We start from the raw sequence: 17,898 nt of genomic DNA on the forward strand, positions 1-17,898 counted from the left end.
GGCATGAAAAAAATATTTGCAGTGCTTCTACCAAAGAGCAGGAAATAAAATGCTCCCTTTGGTTATGATTTCCCAAGAATTTAATATTCTATGTATGCCGCCCCAACGTGAAAAACGTTTACACTCCAAAGGAGTGATGAGCGTCAAAAAAGACACCAGGCTCTATATCTTGGCGAAGGATATAGAGAACAATGGCAGAAAAGCCCAGAAAAGAAACCACCCACGTGACCAGCCCCTAAGAGTTCCAATTTTGGAATTCTCGGGCACTACACTCAGGCGACTGTTTTAATTAATGGGAGAAAGTCAATTAATCCCACCATTCTTTCCATACAAATCAGAAATAAGCTACAAATTTGGCCAACAAAGAAAATCAAATGAGACAATGAATAAGCCAATTTCCAATATCTAGCGAGTGGAACTGGATCACCATTTCAATGAATAGTACATTAAAAAGCTTGAAGGACCATAAATAATAGAATCAAAACCATTCTAAAGGATACTCTTCTATGAATATGCTTTGACTAGTTAGAGTGTTATCTAAAAACTGCCTCACCATCAGGCCCGTCCTTTATTTTAAATCCTCTAAACTCATTTTAAAAATAATATCAAATTCAAGAGGCAATGTAAGATTAGATTTAAAAAATTTGGTTCTGGAATTAGACCACCAGTGTTTGAATCCCCAGCTCTGTCACTAAGAACAAGAGATCTGAGCTATGTGATCTTGAGCAAATCTCCGTCGTGCTTCCCTCTTCTGTAAAAAAGGGGCAGTAACAGTCCCTCCCTCATGGGGCTGAGGCAGGAAAGGATCGCTATTTCAGTACGTACAATCCAGTGTTCCATTATATACTGTTATATACATATATACTCCTAGCATCAACCTCCACAACGCACAAGTTTCAATGACTGTCTGAAGACTATTCCTTTATGTCTGTGAGACTGGCTATAGCACTGCCTGAAACTGCTTCATAAGGTTCATCCCATGAAGTCAGGGATTTCTGTCTGTTCTGTCACACGTATATCCCCACACTGACAAGGGGTCTTGGCACGTAAAAGGTACTAAGTAAATATTTGGTAAAAGAAGGAAGGAAGGAAGGAAGGAAGGAAGGAAGGAAGGAAGGAAGGAAGAAAGGAAGGCAGGCAAGCACCAAAAATTATAATAATAAAGAAGCATCCACTTAGCACACCCTCAATGAATCATCCTTATTGTAATTACATGCCAATGTATTTGCAAACCATAAAATTAGTTAAGAACACACACACAATTCCTCACAGAACTGGCACGCCCTGAATGTATACCCAATCCTGCTGCTATTACACAAGGTGGAAGCCAGGTGGCAGTCTACTCTATGGCAAGAGACAACACATTCTCCCATCATGCTTTGGATTCTTTCAGTTTGGTGATCTCTGGATCTCCCATGACACTGGTGCTTTATCTTGGCCGCCCACCCCCCACAAAAATAAATAAATAAATAAATAAATAAATAAATAAATAATCCCACAAAACATCCCTTTTCTTGGTTCAATGTTAACTCCAAACAGATTGCTCTTGGTGTTACCATGGTCTCCCATCAGTTGAGGAACCTTCATATACAGTTATCTCCATCACATGATTACAAACACATCCTACGTTACCAGCTGATGCCTGAGCTTTTTTTTCTCCATCAATTAAAAACAAAACAAAACAATCCTACAAAAAAACTACAAAAAAAACTACAACACTGTAGTTCATCCATTAATCAGAACTAAAAGGACCCTGTCTTGGCTTCTTCCAACCTGCAAAACGTTGGGGACAAATTATGCTTGCTGGAGGGAGGAAGGAGTGTAATTCACCTAGTGATGGAAGGGGATACGGAACAAATTACTCACAACTAAAAACAATGTGGCTTCCCAATGCCCAAGGCCAATGGCAATTTAGAAATTCCACTTAGGAATGTTCACCAAGCTGTGTGCACTGCTACCTGTTTTCCTTGCAGAAGCTATGTGAGATAACTGGCAATGGGCGCAAAGAGGCCAAGGAATCCCTACACGTGAAAATCCTGTGTAAGCCCGCACCCAGGAAAATAAACTTCAGCGGGGCACTTCCTTCACATCACTACCCCAACACAGGCCACGAACGGCCTCGATCTGTAAAGAAACGGTTTTCTACCAAATATTTCACAATTTTACAATTTGTATGATGAAGCGAATGCATTTTATCCCCCAGCAGGTGTTGTTACGCTATGCTAAAACAACGTTCAAGAGCGCTGGCATCTTACAGACTCATTCTGTTTCAGCGGAAACCTAAGCTTTCAGAAACCACTTGGGTTATTTTTACTGTCATTTAAGTGGACCTTTGAGCATTAAGATAGGTGATCAAGCAATAAAAAATACCCAAGAATATCAAATGAACAGGCAACTGCACATTACTGGGCTTGTACTCTGCAGAGAAAACCAACTCCAACATTTTTGACTCAAGTAACTGGTCAATCCAGTTAAGCAGGACTTGGATCCAAACTTCAGTTTTCACCCATTTTGATACTGAGCTAATCAAATTAATCTAATCACGCTGGCATTGCATACACCTACCTTGACCACAGCCCCTACACTCAGATACCCGGAATTTCTTAGAACTTTTCTTTGACCTGTGAAATTGTCCTCGTGGGGGTACATCATCATCTTGGGGGGAGGGGGGAGAAACAGGAGAGACAGAAGAATTGAGAAGAAGTGGAGAGCGGCTTGAATTTAAAACAAGGGTCTCAACAATATTACTATACTTTTGCATCTGATGCCTCTTTTCACCAAAAACTATACCAACAGGTTTTCCTGATTTGTTGATATCTAAAAAGGATGAAAACACATTTCCTCTTACCATACTGACCAATGTGGTATGCTGTGCCAGAAACACTCCCCCTCCAATATGTCACGGTCCTGAGATTTACTCCTAACAGTGTCTTCTGAGAAAGAGAATTAAAGAACTTCTGGAAGGAAAACTGAACACTACGATGGAAAAGGTACTTGACCCAACAGCCCCCCATGGGATTTGGACGGTTCTTATTAGCATCTTGAGTTTCCAAGAAATGTCACAAATTAATAGCAAGGGTGTAGTTCTGTTGGTATACACGGCATCGAAAGACTTTGGAAGAGGGAATTAAATATTTATTTTTGGCCTGAAGTCAACAGCTCGGGAAGCTGAGCCTGTGAAACGACCACGCGTCTTGACAGTAGGTTGGGTGAGGGAGGTCGGGGATGGCTGGCATGGGCTCCTGACCACAGCTGAAGGAAGAACTCTAAAGCCCTGCAAGGGCCACCTTATTACCGCCAGGAACCACCGTAAATTAGAGGCTTCATGATTAAAAAATTCTCCTTGTAGGAGCTAGGGAGAGAGAGATAGGCAGGGTCCACCACAAAGAATAAATCTTCACTTCCTACTACATGCCTCAACAGGCAAAGAACCTGTCACTGTCCTAAAAGCCATCTTACCTATATTGCTCCTAACTAAAATACATACATACATACATACATACATACATACATACATACATAAAGTAGCCATTTATTCTCTCGACATCACAGAGAACATATAGCATGGGGAAAGAGAAGATTTTGTTTAAAAAAACAACAACTATAACCACCACATTTCAACAATTACTATCCTACATTTATACCGCAAAATTGTTTCATAAAATAATTAATACTAACTGAGCACTTACTCTGTGCCAGGGTATACTCTAAAAGCTTTTTTTTAAGTTTACTTATTTATTTTGAGACAGAGAGAGAGAGAGAGAGAGAGAGCAGGGGAGGGACAGAAAGAGAGGGAGAGACGGAGAAAGAGAGAGAAAGAGAAAGAGACAGAGAATCCCAAGCAGGCTCTGTGCTGTCAGGGCAGAGCCCAACACAGGGTTCAATCTCACAAACTCTGAGATCATGATCTGAGCAGAAATCAAGAGTCGGACACTCGGCCAACTGAGCTGCCCAGGGCCCCACTAAATGCTTTAGATACACTTTGCCATGTAATCCTATCACCTTCTTACAGATCCAGAGACTGAAGCACGAGGTAATAGGTCTTTTAATGAAATACTCTATAAGGGAATGAAAGCAAATGTGTACGAAATTTAAAAGTCTGCAGACTAATGTGATTTATTAGACAGTGGCTCAATTTTCTACTCCAGTATGCTCAATCCTATTTGTACACACCCTGGTGGCCTTATGTAGCCCCATGCCCTTTTATACCTTGTAGTCACCCAGCAGATGTTAAAAGAACAATCATGGCAGGGGACAGAGACCTCAAGGTCATGCAGAGTGCACATCAGAGTACATTAATCTTGTCACACTGCAAAGACTGGTTTCACATAATTAGGTATTTCCATACTTTACAAATTATGCCTCCTCTAACACCTAGGTAGATACATATATTTCGTTTCCTATTCCTCCACTTAAAGGGCATTAACGGAAGACCACACCCACAGCGAGAAGCTCCAGAATGATTTATAAATGTTATACGTCACAGCAGCAGCTCTGATGGTGAGAAGAGAGAAGCAAACATGGTCAAGGCAGGTTAAAGAAAACCCACTCTCCTGTTTACCAACAGCAAGGAAACACAATAAACTCCACCAGAAAGAGGGAGAACTTCTCTGTTACATTGGGGCAATTAAAAAAAAATTGATCCCTTTCCATTTAAGTTACAAGGTCAACCACACTCATCTACAGGAGTGTAGATACAGTCAGCTGTAGCCGAGTGGTCCTATACCTGTTGCTATAGCACAATGTTCTTGGTCCACTGGGTAAAGAAGGCTTTCTCAAAATAAAGGCTTATTGATGCCTTACTTCATTAAAAACAAACGAATGAACAAACAAACTGCAGACAGGTACAGCATAATACTGTTCTGTGGGAAAATGCTTTCTCAAAGGGTCAGCGCAGAACTTTTAAGCTTCAGGACACAGCCTTCCTTCCCAGCAGAGAAGCTGGAAGGAGCCATCTCAATCATTCACTCTAATGGAGGGAAGAAGAACTACAGATAATCCAAACTGTCAAATAATCAGCTTTTGAAAGCATCCATTTGCTTTGCACTTGAATAAAGGTGCATCTGCAATTGTGTAACTTGCTTTGAAAGAAGTCTCAAAGCCCCAGGAAAGAGACAGGTTTCAGGAAGGAGCCTGGTTTCTTTGTTTCCTCCATTATCCCATTTGTCCCAGCAAGATGGCCCCGGGAAAGAAATACAGCAGGTCCTCCCCAGTCCTGCTGAGGGCAGGGTGTGCTCAAATGCTGAGCATCCTGACAGAGCACCGGGAAGGAGGCAGAGGGCTGATGATCAACTAATGGTTCTGCACATTCAATCGTGTGAGATAACCAGCCAGAGCCACCCAGAGATTCCCACCAGGCAGACAGGAGGGAGTTGCTTTGGTATCCATTATTCTTTTGCCAGGAAACCAGTCCCCACCCCCAATTTGACTCCTGGGGCTTCCTTTTCCGCATTCATCATGGTTTATCATTATGTACCTGGTTGCATATTTGATGAATGTCTACCTGCCTCTCGCTCTCTGATGGAACTGAGAAGGCACGTGTGCTTCTCCTGGCCATCGCCTTCTTTCTCCCCCAACGTGTAGCCCGCTGCCTAGCTTCAGCTGATACTCGTCAAACAAATGGATAAAAGAGAAAAGAATAAATGCTATCAGCAAACCTGAAGCTAAGAGTTTGGAAGTAGAGAGCCAATCTATAGATCATGCAAAGTTGGCAGCATCGTGAAAAATAGTGTGACAGGTTCCCGCTCTATACAGATTAACACAAAAATAAAGGCATAATCCCCATCACTCAGTTAGAGATCCTTCTTTGCCTACGATGATGTAACAATCTAATACCATGGCAGGAATCCATTAATTATAAGCCAGAAGCTCAATTCGGGAACCCTTCAGCTTTTACATCACACACACACCAAGTAGAATTTGAATTTTACTGCTACGAACACCAACAGTGACCTTTTCCTGGCCACTTCTGCAAAACACAGCTCCGGACTAGGAAAAACGAAAACTGCCGTTTCACGGGGTCCCCTTGTGGAATGTTACAGAATTCTTTCTACCTGTTTGCCCATGTGCCTTTCTCTGACTCTGAAAGCGTCTTTTGAAGTCAGAAACTGGGAGCTGGCATTCTGCAGAGTCTATAATGCCACCTTGACAAGAAAATGAGGGATCGCTCAACGACGAAATGTCTAAATCCAAGCCCTGAGTCATTGCGCGCTCTTCACAATGCGGGAAGCTATCTTCTACTAAAGAAGTCAGGTGCAAGAAGGCACCTTCTCAATCATTTATTCCTCCTCCTTAATTATGAAGCAGGGATGGGAATTCAGGAGCCATGAAATTAATTATTTTTTGAAAAACATTGCGTTCAATTATTCAGTGCACAGAATAAATGATTAAATGGCACCAATCTTCAATCCTCACAGCCCTGGCCGAGACTTCCTGTTTCTTGCTGGTGTGTGTGCCCAGGCCAATCAGGGTGTGCCGTGAAAACAAAACATGAACCAAGAACCAAATCACCAGACCACTCAGGATTCAGAGAGGATCTGTATTCACAGGTCTACACCGGCAGGTTGCCCTTGAATGGAGGTACAATATCTGCAGGGCAGAAATTCTAAATCTTACTCTTCACTTTCCGTGCAATATAATTAGGTTATATTGTACATAAAACTATTTACTGTTCTCTGTAATAACCTAAAACCCTGCCTTAGACACTCACCTTACTGTGACACCAGGGCAGCTGAACTGAATGAAGGAACCACTTTGACCCTGCCTCCCGTTCGAACAAACAGACTGAAAGCTGTTTCGAAAGTACCCCAAGGCCATCTCTTAACATCTTTCTCAGGCTCTTTCCATCTGTACTCTGCATTCCTTCTTAATTTTCATCGCCCTACCACACTGGCATTCAACTTAAGCAAATACTTCTGTGCCCTCACATCTTTCCCTTTTTGACTGACCGTATACACTTGATATTTCAACACTGTACGGGACCGTGAAAGTATGGACAGAACCGTTACAGTTTGGAACATCCTACTGGCTACACCCTCATCTCCGACCTGTGGTCTGCTGTGCCTCATCACCTCTTTGACACTGTGCCTGTTTTGGGTAAGCATTTTCTGCAACTCAAATATCTGATTCTTCCACTAGGGCAGTAACGAGTAAATACACACACACACACACACACACACACACATATAAAATACACACACACACACACACACATATATACACACATATATATGCATATATACATACATGTATATATGCATATATATATATTTTTTAAGTTCTTTTATTTTTAAGAGACAGAGAGAGACACAGCATGGGCAGGGGAGGGGCAGAGAGAGAGGGAGACACAGAATACGAAGCGGGCTCCAGGCTCTGGGTTGCCAATACAGAGCCCCACTTGGGGCTCGAACCCATGAACCGCAAGATCATGACCTGAGCCGAAGTCGGATGCTTAACCGACTGAGCCACCCAGGTGCCCCAGGAAAATGTATTAAAGGGCCCTGGACTGGCTCCTGACCATACACTCCTCTCCTCTGACTCACTAGGGCGCTCACCTTCTTCCTCTTCCTCCTCTTCTTCTTCTCTTTGGCGGCCTGGGCTTGCTTGTGCTCCCAGACCAGGTTGGTCAGGTTGGCCACATACTCATCAGTCTGCTGCAAAAGGTAAGCTAAACGCCTGTCTTTCTTTTGATCAATCAGTTTTCTGTAGCCCTCTTCATCTTCAGCCTATTAAGGAAAGAAGAACACGGTCAGGGCGCCATAAAGATTGGCAGACGACTCCATCTGCCACTCATCCGCCCCCCTCATGGTCTGAACTCTGACCGGTGGTGAGTGCGGGCAACCTAAGGATCCAGGCTGCGTGAGTTACGGTGCACAATCCGGGTCTGGGGCGCGCTTGGGGGCGCCATGCCTGCGTCCCAGGACACGCGGGCTCGTAGCAGTCAGGACACCGAACCACACTACTTATGCGGTGCGAGCAAGTCCTCAAAGTCAGCTCTTTGCTCTTCTAAGGTTCTTTGTGCGCGCACACACACACACACACACACACACACAGATAAAATTTGAGAATCCGTCATCCAAAGTGTATCCTTAACTTTGTATTCTGGAAATTTTCAAAAACAACTGAAAGTAGAGAGGAGAGTATAATCTCTCATATCACCAACACCAAGCAACAGGAATTAACTCACGAGGACTCCCTTTTCACGGCTGCCCTTCCCTCAAGTCCTCTCCCCAGTCCCAAGCTAGAGTGTCCTGAAGCAAATTCCAGACATAAGATCTCTTCATTCAGAAATAGTTCAGTAAGTATTTCTAATGGCAAAGACTCCGATGGACTGTAAGTGTAGTAAGTATAACTTCATATACGTGAAAGCATCACAAACACCGCGGCTGATAGGAGAAGTCAAATTCGGGGGAGTTTTGTCACTGACAGGCACGGCGCGACGGGCCTACGTGACTAGAGGCGAGTCATTTAGCACCTGGAGTCTGATACTGCTGGGTAATAAAACAGGTACAGTAATTTCCACCTCTACCTCCCATTAAGCAACATTATGAGGTTAAATGCAATAAAAACTCTGATGTACTCTGGGCCATTTCAAGAGAAATCTCTTTTATGCATCCCAATAAAAAGGACAGCTCAAAATATTTTCCTCGTGTGATGCGCAGGATAAAAAGGGACATGCCACAAAATCTTCCACTCTGCGCAAAAGCTGGGGATCTTGGGTCCAGGGGCACCACTCCAGCATGTGCCCGAGTGACAGCCGTTTTATAACCCAGTCTAGCTGCTGTCTGCCCCGTGGATGAGTGTGAACCTCAAATGCTATTATAACTCTAATTGCTTTCGGTTATGGTTGATCTCACTTGAAGAAAGAGTGATAAAAACTGCAGTTTCCCTGTTATCTGTATATTCCATCATTTAATTGCAAAACTTAATGATTTGCAAATGCCTAATCATTAGTGTCAAACCAATCTGTTACTGAAGTTCTAATATAGTTTCACTCCAGTTGAATCAGACAAATTTTGACCGCTTACTGCTCAAATTACTATAAAGCAGCCTCCTTGGCTAGTTAGAAATCTCGTGGACAGTCGTCTCCTTCCCAAAAAAGCAGAGGAAGGTTGGAGGAGATCTAAGGTTTAGTAATACCTGGAAACAGGGCTCTTTAAAACATGGTGTTTAGTCTCTGGAATCCACAAAATTAGTGGGGAAAAAAAATTCAAACCATAATAACACCAAGAAAGGCCTTGTCACTTGGAATTTTCCAGGTTCGTAATTATGGGCCAAGGCTAATGATTTTATCTCCATCCTATTCTCAGGCATTATGTCCCAGGTACAATTTGCAGGTCTCGCATCATTATAGATCACACACACTTTTAAAATTCCATGGTGTGCTCCGAGGTCCAATTCCAAAAATAAATGGTCAATAAAACCAAACACCCAGGCCAATGATGTAAACCAATCCCTTCTGTATTTATATATCCATTAAAAAATAATAGCATAAACGTAATGACCCGTGGGTAGCCTTTGACAATAACACAGCTATAACCAAAAACGCAACATTTCAAAATTAACTTAAAAATCACTTTTTATACTGCTAGGGAGAAATTTCTATCATTAAAAAAAAAAAAAGGATAACACCAGAGGCTTTAAAAAAACAGACCTTCTTCGAGTCCAAGATATAACTTCATGACACATTCATGCAAAGCAACCTGTATCATGAGTCTCAAAGACGCAAAATTTTACAAAGGACGATCTGGTTGTTCAATACAACTCCTGAAAGCTGTACGACTCGCCTTTATGTGAGAAGCTATAATCTGAACAGCAATGCTGCCCCAGGACAGGCAAGTACTCGACTCATCAGCCGTGGTCCTGGATTCGTGGTATGTGCTGTCCAGGAAAGAGAAGATGTGCCTACTCCATCCATACGAGGCTCAAAGGGGCGTGTTAACATGTTTGAGAAGACGCTTTTACTCACCCCCTGCTATAGCATATTTACCATTCTCAACACGGGTGCCTGTGAGGACCCCCATTTCCCGGGGTCCCTGCAGGCGAGCGAGCCCCTTACCATCAGTCTTCGCATTCTCTCCTTTTCGATACGCTCCGTCTCTTTCTTCTGCTCTCTTTCCGTGTTGGCGTGCCAAGTTGCCACTGCTTTGGACAGCTTCTGGATCTTCCCGGCCACAGACCGATGGTATTCCTTAAAATCTTTTGCATGCTGCAAAATACTGTTCAGGTACTCCTACGGGATCCAAAGGGAGGAGAAAAGGATACTCAAAGTCTGTTTCCCATGAGGTTTCAGCGTAGCCCAAGAAAGCACACACTTTGCCTTCATGAGAGTGGACGATTAGAATCTTCTGGGGGACAGGTGCCCTGGGATGTGTCCTGGCAGCTGAGCTATGGGCTATGGGGCTGGTGAAAAAGGCTCTCAAAGTTTGTTTGGGCGCCAGTGTGTGGAAGCGAAACCTCTGAGGCCTCAAAAAATACGGCCCCATGAAAATGGCAGGACCAAGGATTGGCAGAAGCATGCAAAACAGCAGTGATGAAATGTAAAGCACATCACCCTCAAATAAACCCGAGGGAGGAGGGTATTTTCAGTGAGAACCAGGTTATAAAAGTCATGCCTCTTCTGCTCTAACTTAAACGCCTTAGAACCGTGACTTGAAATAAGATGAGGAGCCACGAAAATCGCCGCCCATAATTCAGATCTACTTTTGAAATATGGGAGGAGACACGTGTACCAACGAATATCTAACATTTATTTTTCCAAATGAAACGAAGCTGGGGCATTAAATCGGGCACCAGAAAACAAACACAATTTACAGGGCTTCTAATGCAAAATCAAATCCTGCATCAAAAATATTTCCAACCCCCTAGGAAGGAACATTTTAAAATATCTGCCCCTGGGTGCCTGGACGGCTCAGTCGGTTAAGTGTCCGACTTCAGCTCAGGTCATGATCTCACGGTTTGTGAGATGTGAGCCCCACGTCGCCCTTTATGCTGGCAGCTCAGAGCCTGGAGCCTGCTTCGCATTTTGTGTTTCCCCCTCTCTCTACCCCTCCCTGGCTTGCGCTCTTTCACTCTCTCTCTTTCAAAAATAAATAAACGCTAAAAAAAAAATTTTTTTTAACTCTGCCCCTATGAAACCTCCAACGGCGCCCCAGAAAAGCCCAGGAGGCTGTATTTACATTCGTTATAAAAATAACTGTTTTGGGGAGCCTGGGTGGCTCGTCAGTTAAGCCTCAGACTTCGGCTCCGGTCATGATCTCACAGTTTGTAGGTTCCAGCCTCGCATCGGGCTCTGTGTTGACAGCTCAGAGCCTGGAGCCTGCTTCGGATTCTGTGTCTCCTTCTCTGTCTGCCCCTCCCCCACTCACACTCTGTGTCTCGCTCTCAAAAAATAAATAAGAAATTAAAAAAAAAACAAACAACTGTTTTTCTCTCTTCATTTCTTTTCCAGGCCATCGGGGTGGCAGCTGGCCGTGGGATTATGCAGAAGACACCTGCCTGGAATTCAGAAAGCAGGGTCCTCCACTGATCCCCTCACAGTCCCATGGACAGGCCACCCACTTCCCTAGCCTGGCCTGTCTCACATGGGGCGGCTGGAACACGGGAGTTGCAAGGGACCTTTCTGTTCTCATGGTACGTCCCCACCGCCCTCGCCAGTACATTTCTCAGTCCTTCTGAGTCCACCTGAGGGCTCAGTCAGGCGTGTCCGTCAATGTAGGGCCACACAGTCCACCCCCCAATACCTGGTGCTTCTGTCGACGCTTCCTTTCTTGCTCAATCTTCTGCTGCTTCTCCAGTTTCTCCGTCATGCGGGCCTCCCTCAGGGTCTGGCGCTTGCTCCGTTTGTATGCTTTGGAGTTGAGGGCCGTCTCCAGGGTTGTGTCTCGTCGCATGCAGGCCACCACCTCTTGTCTCAGCTGTCAAGGTCAAGGGGGGAGCGGGGAGCCGTTGGGAGAGCTTCCCCAAACAGAGGCCTGGCTCCTGGACAGCCTCCACTGCCCTGCTCCCCGTTAGTGGGGCAGAATGGGGTCTCTACAAGGTTCTCCATTGGAGTTGGCCTTGTTTTTTGTAAGTGAAGGGACTAAATCGTGCCAAATCCACGCAGCACTTTCAAAGACGGTAAAAGTGTTCTTTCCAAGTAATTCAGATTAAAAACAAAAACAGAAACTTACAGCACTGTAACACGAACAAAAACACTAACCAAAACCTGTCTTGGGTGTTCAATAAATTAATTCATTCTGTTTAATTATTCTAATGGTATTAATTAGCTAATGAGCTTCTGAAATATTTTACTTCATTTTAAGTGCCATACTAACATTCTCTTTGTGTCTAAAGATGGACTTTAATGATGCTCTGCAAAAAAGAGTAGAAACGTTACTTCTTGTTCATGCACAGTAGCAGCAGGTACTCAAACAATATTAATTCAATGTTAATTTTCATATGAAAAATGGGAAATACGGGCTTTGGCTTCCCCCACTCCCAACGATGATATTCTTTCCAAGATATTTAAATTTCACACTAGATCGTGGACTTCTTTTTAGATTACCATAAATGTAGTATCTTATCCATGTTGTACGTTATGTGGTAGCAGCCGGGGTGGTGGGGGTGGGGGAAGGATTGGGCATAAACGTTAAAATAACAATCTAACTGAATCTCAAATCAGCATCAACTATAGTTAATTCACTGGGAAAATTTCATAGAGGGTGGACTTTTCTACACCATCAAGCAAAAAAATCAGAGACTGGTAAGAGTCCCAGCACAGAGAAGCAAATCTGAATATAATCTTATTTTGTGAAGATATATTCGGTTATTAATCATTTTCACAAAATTTTAGCAAGCACTTCATGAAGTGCGTTTCGTGAAGTCTCGTATAGGAAAGGAAGTAAATGGCATTCAGGGCCTTTTATTTTCTTTCTTTTAGAATTTCAGCTGAAAGCTACTCTCACAAAGCTATGGCCAAGGAGCACCCTGTCACCACGACACCCTCCTGCGACATTATAACCCAGAGGGCAAATGTACTCCCAACCGAGTTCCTATGACAGTAGCAAGTGGGGTGCCTTTGTGATTTTAGTCACATCCCGCAACAGACTGAGTCATGCAATTCAATACTTCCAAACCACTTTCATTCATTAATAATTCATTTTGCACGCCCCGAGACCTTCACCAAGTAAACCCACCTGCCTGGCAAGCATGCGTCCCTTCTCCCCTTTGGCTAAACGAGGCAGGGTGCGGACCAGGAGACCTGCACCTTTTGGGTCCACAGAGCAAAACTCACCAACGTAAAACTATCTCTACTTCATTTCACTAGTCTCCTACAGACTCGGCAGTTATAAAACAGATCGCCATGCTAGCTTTTATTAATCAGTCACTACTAAGAACCACAGCAAGAACACTAGGTAACAGTCCACTGATTAGTCGATACGTGGGCCTGATGTGGTCAAATGCTTCAAACTTAGGCTCCGATGAATAATCAGCCGTTAGAAAACAGTGCTATGTATTTCTACAAATGAGGGGCTATCAATTCAGCAGAGGAGAATTCGGAATGGCTAGGATTTTACATTTGTGTTTACAAAGAGACTCTGATCGACCCCCTTCTATCTTTTTCTCTGGAGTCATAAAGGCAAGCTAAACCATTTATTCTCAAGGTTTCATCCAAGGTAACAAAATGCCATTACTCTGACTTTGGAAACCGTAATATAGGAGAAAAAAAAAATGGCTCTGATATACAGAAGAAAAAAAGTAGAATAATAAACAATTCATCTTCATTACTTTTGGCTCTATGCTGCTGGTTGGAAATACACTAGTAAAACTAGTTTTACTAAGTTTATATCTTTATAACAATATTGAACAGACTTCCGCTTATTTCCTTCATCTCGGATTCGCTGGGGAAAAGGTATTACCTGACGCTGGAAATTGAGTAAGCGAAGTGCTTTCAGCTCCACAGTTGCTTTGGTTCGTAAATCTGGTGGCAGAGAGCCAGGCAGATTTTCCAGTTCTTGGATCCTATGAGCTATGCGAGCCTGGAGTCTAAAGGAGATAAGGAAATGGGGGGGGGGGAGGGGGAAATATACATTACAACGGAGTCTTGAATGATAAACAGTAACCCTCAGGTTTAAGTTCTGGCAAAACATATCCCGGATCTTGCTGTCGGCGAATTCCTGATGCCCAGCTGGATTATCTGATGTTAAACGGAGGAGAGCGACCTCTGCATTGACGCGGACAGGTGCCGTATGTTGCTCAACACTCTGGCCTTCTTCACAACGTCTCTCTCTCTCGAACACCCAGAAAGGAAGACTCAGGATGCATCTAGGAAGGCAGTCCAGTGCCATGACTTGCTTCAGACAGAGAGAACATGAGAGACAGGACAATGTGATTTGCTCCCAAATGCCCGGGCAGCCAGAGTGCAGAGCTGAGACAACAGAGTTTTCTTTCTGACTCCCAGTTCCGTCCTAGGCAACCAGGCCATGTGCCCTCTTTGCCAAGATGCTGATGACAACAGCCGTTGAAGCTGAGTGAACAAGAGCACTTTTAGGTGCTGAGGCCACAGAAATCAACCAACCCAAAACATTCACGGAGAGAGCCTGCCAACCACGACCACTTCCTCTCTGAGCAGTGCTTGTCTGAGAAAAGGCAAAGTAGGCATTTTTAAAAATCAGGTTTGGGGTAGCGGGAGATGGTAAAGTAACAGTATTTAAAAACTAAGTTTCTAGAAAAAGGGTTGCTAGAGATTCTCATCTCCGACATCATCAGGAATATAACTGCAGGTCATTCTTCAAAATAAAGGCAGAAGAGAAAACAAAACATACCCCACTTTCTTCATTCAGCCGGGATACTTTTACTGTGACCCCATACAAACCGGCTTCAGATTTCGCCTGGATCCTATTCTTACAAATAATTGCATGCCATTTAAAATCTATTTTTAGAACTACCTCCCTCCAAACTTGGGGCAAAAGTGTCTTGGAAAAGATTTCATGAAGAACAGTAAAAGGTAGTAAGTTAAATTAACATTAACTGTGCTAAGGTGTATTTAAGGTAGAATTTTCTTCAATTCTTTCTCCCTCCCTCCTTTACATGTACTCACTCTGTCTCTCTCTCTCTCTCTCTCTCTCTCTCTCTCTCTCTCTCTCTCTCTCACACACACACACACACGCACACACACACATGCATGCACCCCTACAAGGTAAATGCTATAGAGGTGCCATCTTACTGATGAGAAAACTGAGGTTTGGAGACAGTAAGAAACACGCAAACTTCACAGAACTAGTGAAGGAGGGAGCCCGGACAGGAGCCTCATCTGCCTGACACCTGCAGGGACACCGCAGGTAATTAATACACACTTTCTGACTGCAGCTTTCCTGGACCTCAACTATAAAAGCCGATAATTAAAAATTCTTTTAAAAACTCGTATCATGCGGGGTGTCTGGCTGGCTCAGTCGGTGGAGCGTGTGACCCTTGATCTCAGGGTTGTGAGTTCTAGCCCTCAGCTGGGTATAGAGATTACTTAAAAAATAAAATCTTTAAAAATATTAATAGTAAGTGACTAAATAAATACAAATCTGTATTATGGTTTTGTCGACCTTTACGATGCTCTGTGTGCGTCAACATGAAAAAGTACAATCTCTGAGCGAGGGCCCACAAAATTATCTTACTACTTCAGTTAGCCCAAATATCAAAAACTGAGTGCTTTTAAAAACAAAACCAAACCAAAAAAACGTACAGAACTTGCAACTGTTTGCTTTGGTAGAGAAGTAAAATGTCATCTTTTTCAAAACTTTAAAAAATGACAGTAAGGGAAGCACATCATTTTTTCATTGACTTTGCTGGAAATAATATCCTGACAGATTCCTATTTTATTTGGTACATACGTGTTATTAATTCTGATTTACTGAACGATTTGATGGCAGAACATGCTATTATTAGCGCTGTCCGTGTTATCATGCTGTTTTTTGCAGCCCTCTGTACTAACACAAGCAAAGAGGCCCTTAAACGGCTTATACATGCAGCAGAATAAACACTTGTGTGAGTTCAAATGACGGTAAGAAACTTCCACCATTTTTGAAATAAAAAAAGGAACACTTACAAATTTTAAATAATAGAAAAATAAACAAACTTCCACATTGTATTCTTTTGGCCAGACTGCCCCACCTCACCCACTGTTCTTGTGCATTCCTATTACTACTGATACTCATGGGATTTTCATCAGAGTTTTCTTTTTTTTTTAATTTTCACCGTATGGAACAAAGATCCATTTCATTTGTCCAATTCAATTTCTTAAATATTCACTTTGCCAAAAAATCTCTAACTATGGCCAGAGATGGTACATCTTAACTACGACATTAAGAGAAAAAAAAAAAACCTGTTATAGTGTGTTTTTTTTCAAATATTTAATTTAAATAGGAAAAAACAAAACAAAAGAAAACTAAGCCAAAACAGCTTTACTCATGTCGAGTGAAGGCCACAGTATAGGAGAATTAAATATCACAGGGAGGTAGATGAGAGTCAGTGATTTAGTTAGGCTACTTCCTCGGTTCTAGATTTACCACAAACTTTTGTTTGTTTGTTTGTTTGTTTCATGTGAATATCTCGGAAATTCAACCATCCCTTGGTGTTTGGGCTTACTCTGTCTGACCAAGTGGGTCAAGTGAGAAATCAGAGGCATAGCTGCTTTTTCTTAATCTTCTAAAGGTCTATGGAATTAGGACGAAATAAATAATCTTAGGACAACTGGGCTGAGAGCACAGAGATTAATTCCCCCCATGGGAGTGGGAGATGCAGGGATGTGGGGAGGCAGGGATGGGGGCAGATGTAGCCTCAGAGTCTGTGGGGAGCAGTGGGGGGCACTGCTTCCCAAAATATCTGCATCTCCCAAGGGCCTAGTAACTTGTCAAGGAATCTCAGATTCCCCAACACAAAAGAATCTTTCTTTCACGAGAGGGAGGTGGAAAGTGCAAAGTGCCATCGTGCAAAACTACAGAAGAGGAAAGGTAGGTTCCGCGGTAAAATACATGCATTGAATTCCGCACATGGTGGGTGGGTAGCAAGGGGACAGGGGGGGCTGCTTTAACGTAGAAAATTTTATTTCTTTGTGGTGGTGGTCGTCGTTGTTAATAGAAAACTTCATTTTAAATAATGCTCCTCGCCAGACAATTTCATCTTCCCATCAATGGAATTCAGCAGGTAGTCCAATAAAGAGATTCAGGATTCTAAACTTCCCGAAACAACAACACATGTAATACTGTATAACTGCGGGAGACTCATTTGGTGTCCTCACGAGTACAGAAAATTGAAGCAGAATTAGGTCACTCAGGTTTTTCATACAGATTGAACAGTAAATCAAGAGGGGTTACTGTTCCAGCAAGAAAAAGAGTTCCATTAAAGGTAACAGATATTTGTTCAGGTCCAGAGGAGAAGTTTATGATTCCTGTAGGAGAGTTATTTGAACAGAAAATGACACTGGTACATTTTGTTCCTTCAAGGAGCTGAGTGACACTTTAAAAAGGGGGGGGAGAGAGAGAGGGGAGAGGGTGGGGGAAAATGACTTTTCGTAACTCTGCTGATCAAACAGCCCTTGGTAATTTTTGAGAAGGAGTTTCAGGGTTGCAGTGGGGATCAGAGAAGGACAAAAAACACGCTTGCTTCCTGAAGCAAGGTGTGCTACTATTTTCATACTGAATTTGAAATTAATGCCAAAGAGGGCTGGCGTGTTTCAAAGGGGAGCTTCTCAAATAAACTCCTTTGAATGTGAAACGCATCTTCTGTGAAAACGCTTGTGGAATCCATTCGTTTACACACTAACGTGACAACCGGAGCGCTTTTGCCCGAAAATCGAACCCAGCATGGGAGAAGTGAAGTCAGGTATACTGACAGGGCAAGAGAAGCGTGCTGGAAAGACCACCACCA

General features: G+C 43.1%; 1 protein-coding gene across 7 annotated transcripts in view; it reads right to left on the minus strand.

Annotated features, from left to right (window-relative positions):
- SMARCA2 (SWI/SNF related, matrix associated, actin dependent regulator of chromatin, subfamily a, member 2) overlaps positions 1 to 17,898 on the minus strand; it is a 181,508-nt gene that overhangs the window by 127,590 nt on the left and 36,020 nt on the right. For all 7 annotated transcript variants that reach the window (XM_045043019.1, XM_045043015.1, XM_045043017.1 and 4 more), the window contains exons 6-9: positions 13,899 to 14,025; positions 11,742 to 11,915; positions 10,058 to 10,231; positions 7,554 to 7,724 (exon numbers count right to left, since the gene is read on the minus strand). In XM_045043019.1, coding sequence (XP_044898954.1) covers positions 7,554 to 7,724; positions 10,058 to 10,231; positions 11,742 to 11,915; positions 13,899 to 14,025 — 646 coding nt within the window. The remainder of the gene's footprint in view (positions 1 to 7,553; positions 7,725 to 10,057; positions 10,232 to 11,741; positions 11,916 to 13,898; positions 14,026 to 17,898) is intronic.

The sequence above is a fragment of the Felis catus genome, chromosome D4, assembly GCF_018350175.1.
Source record: "Felis catus isolate Fca126 chromosome D4, F.catus_Fca126_mat1.0, whole genome shotgun sequence".
Lineage (NCBI taxonomy): Eukaryota > Metazoa > Chordata > Mammalia > Carnivora > Felidae > Felis > Felis catus.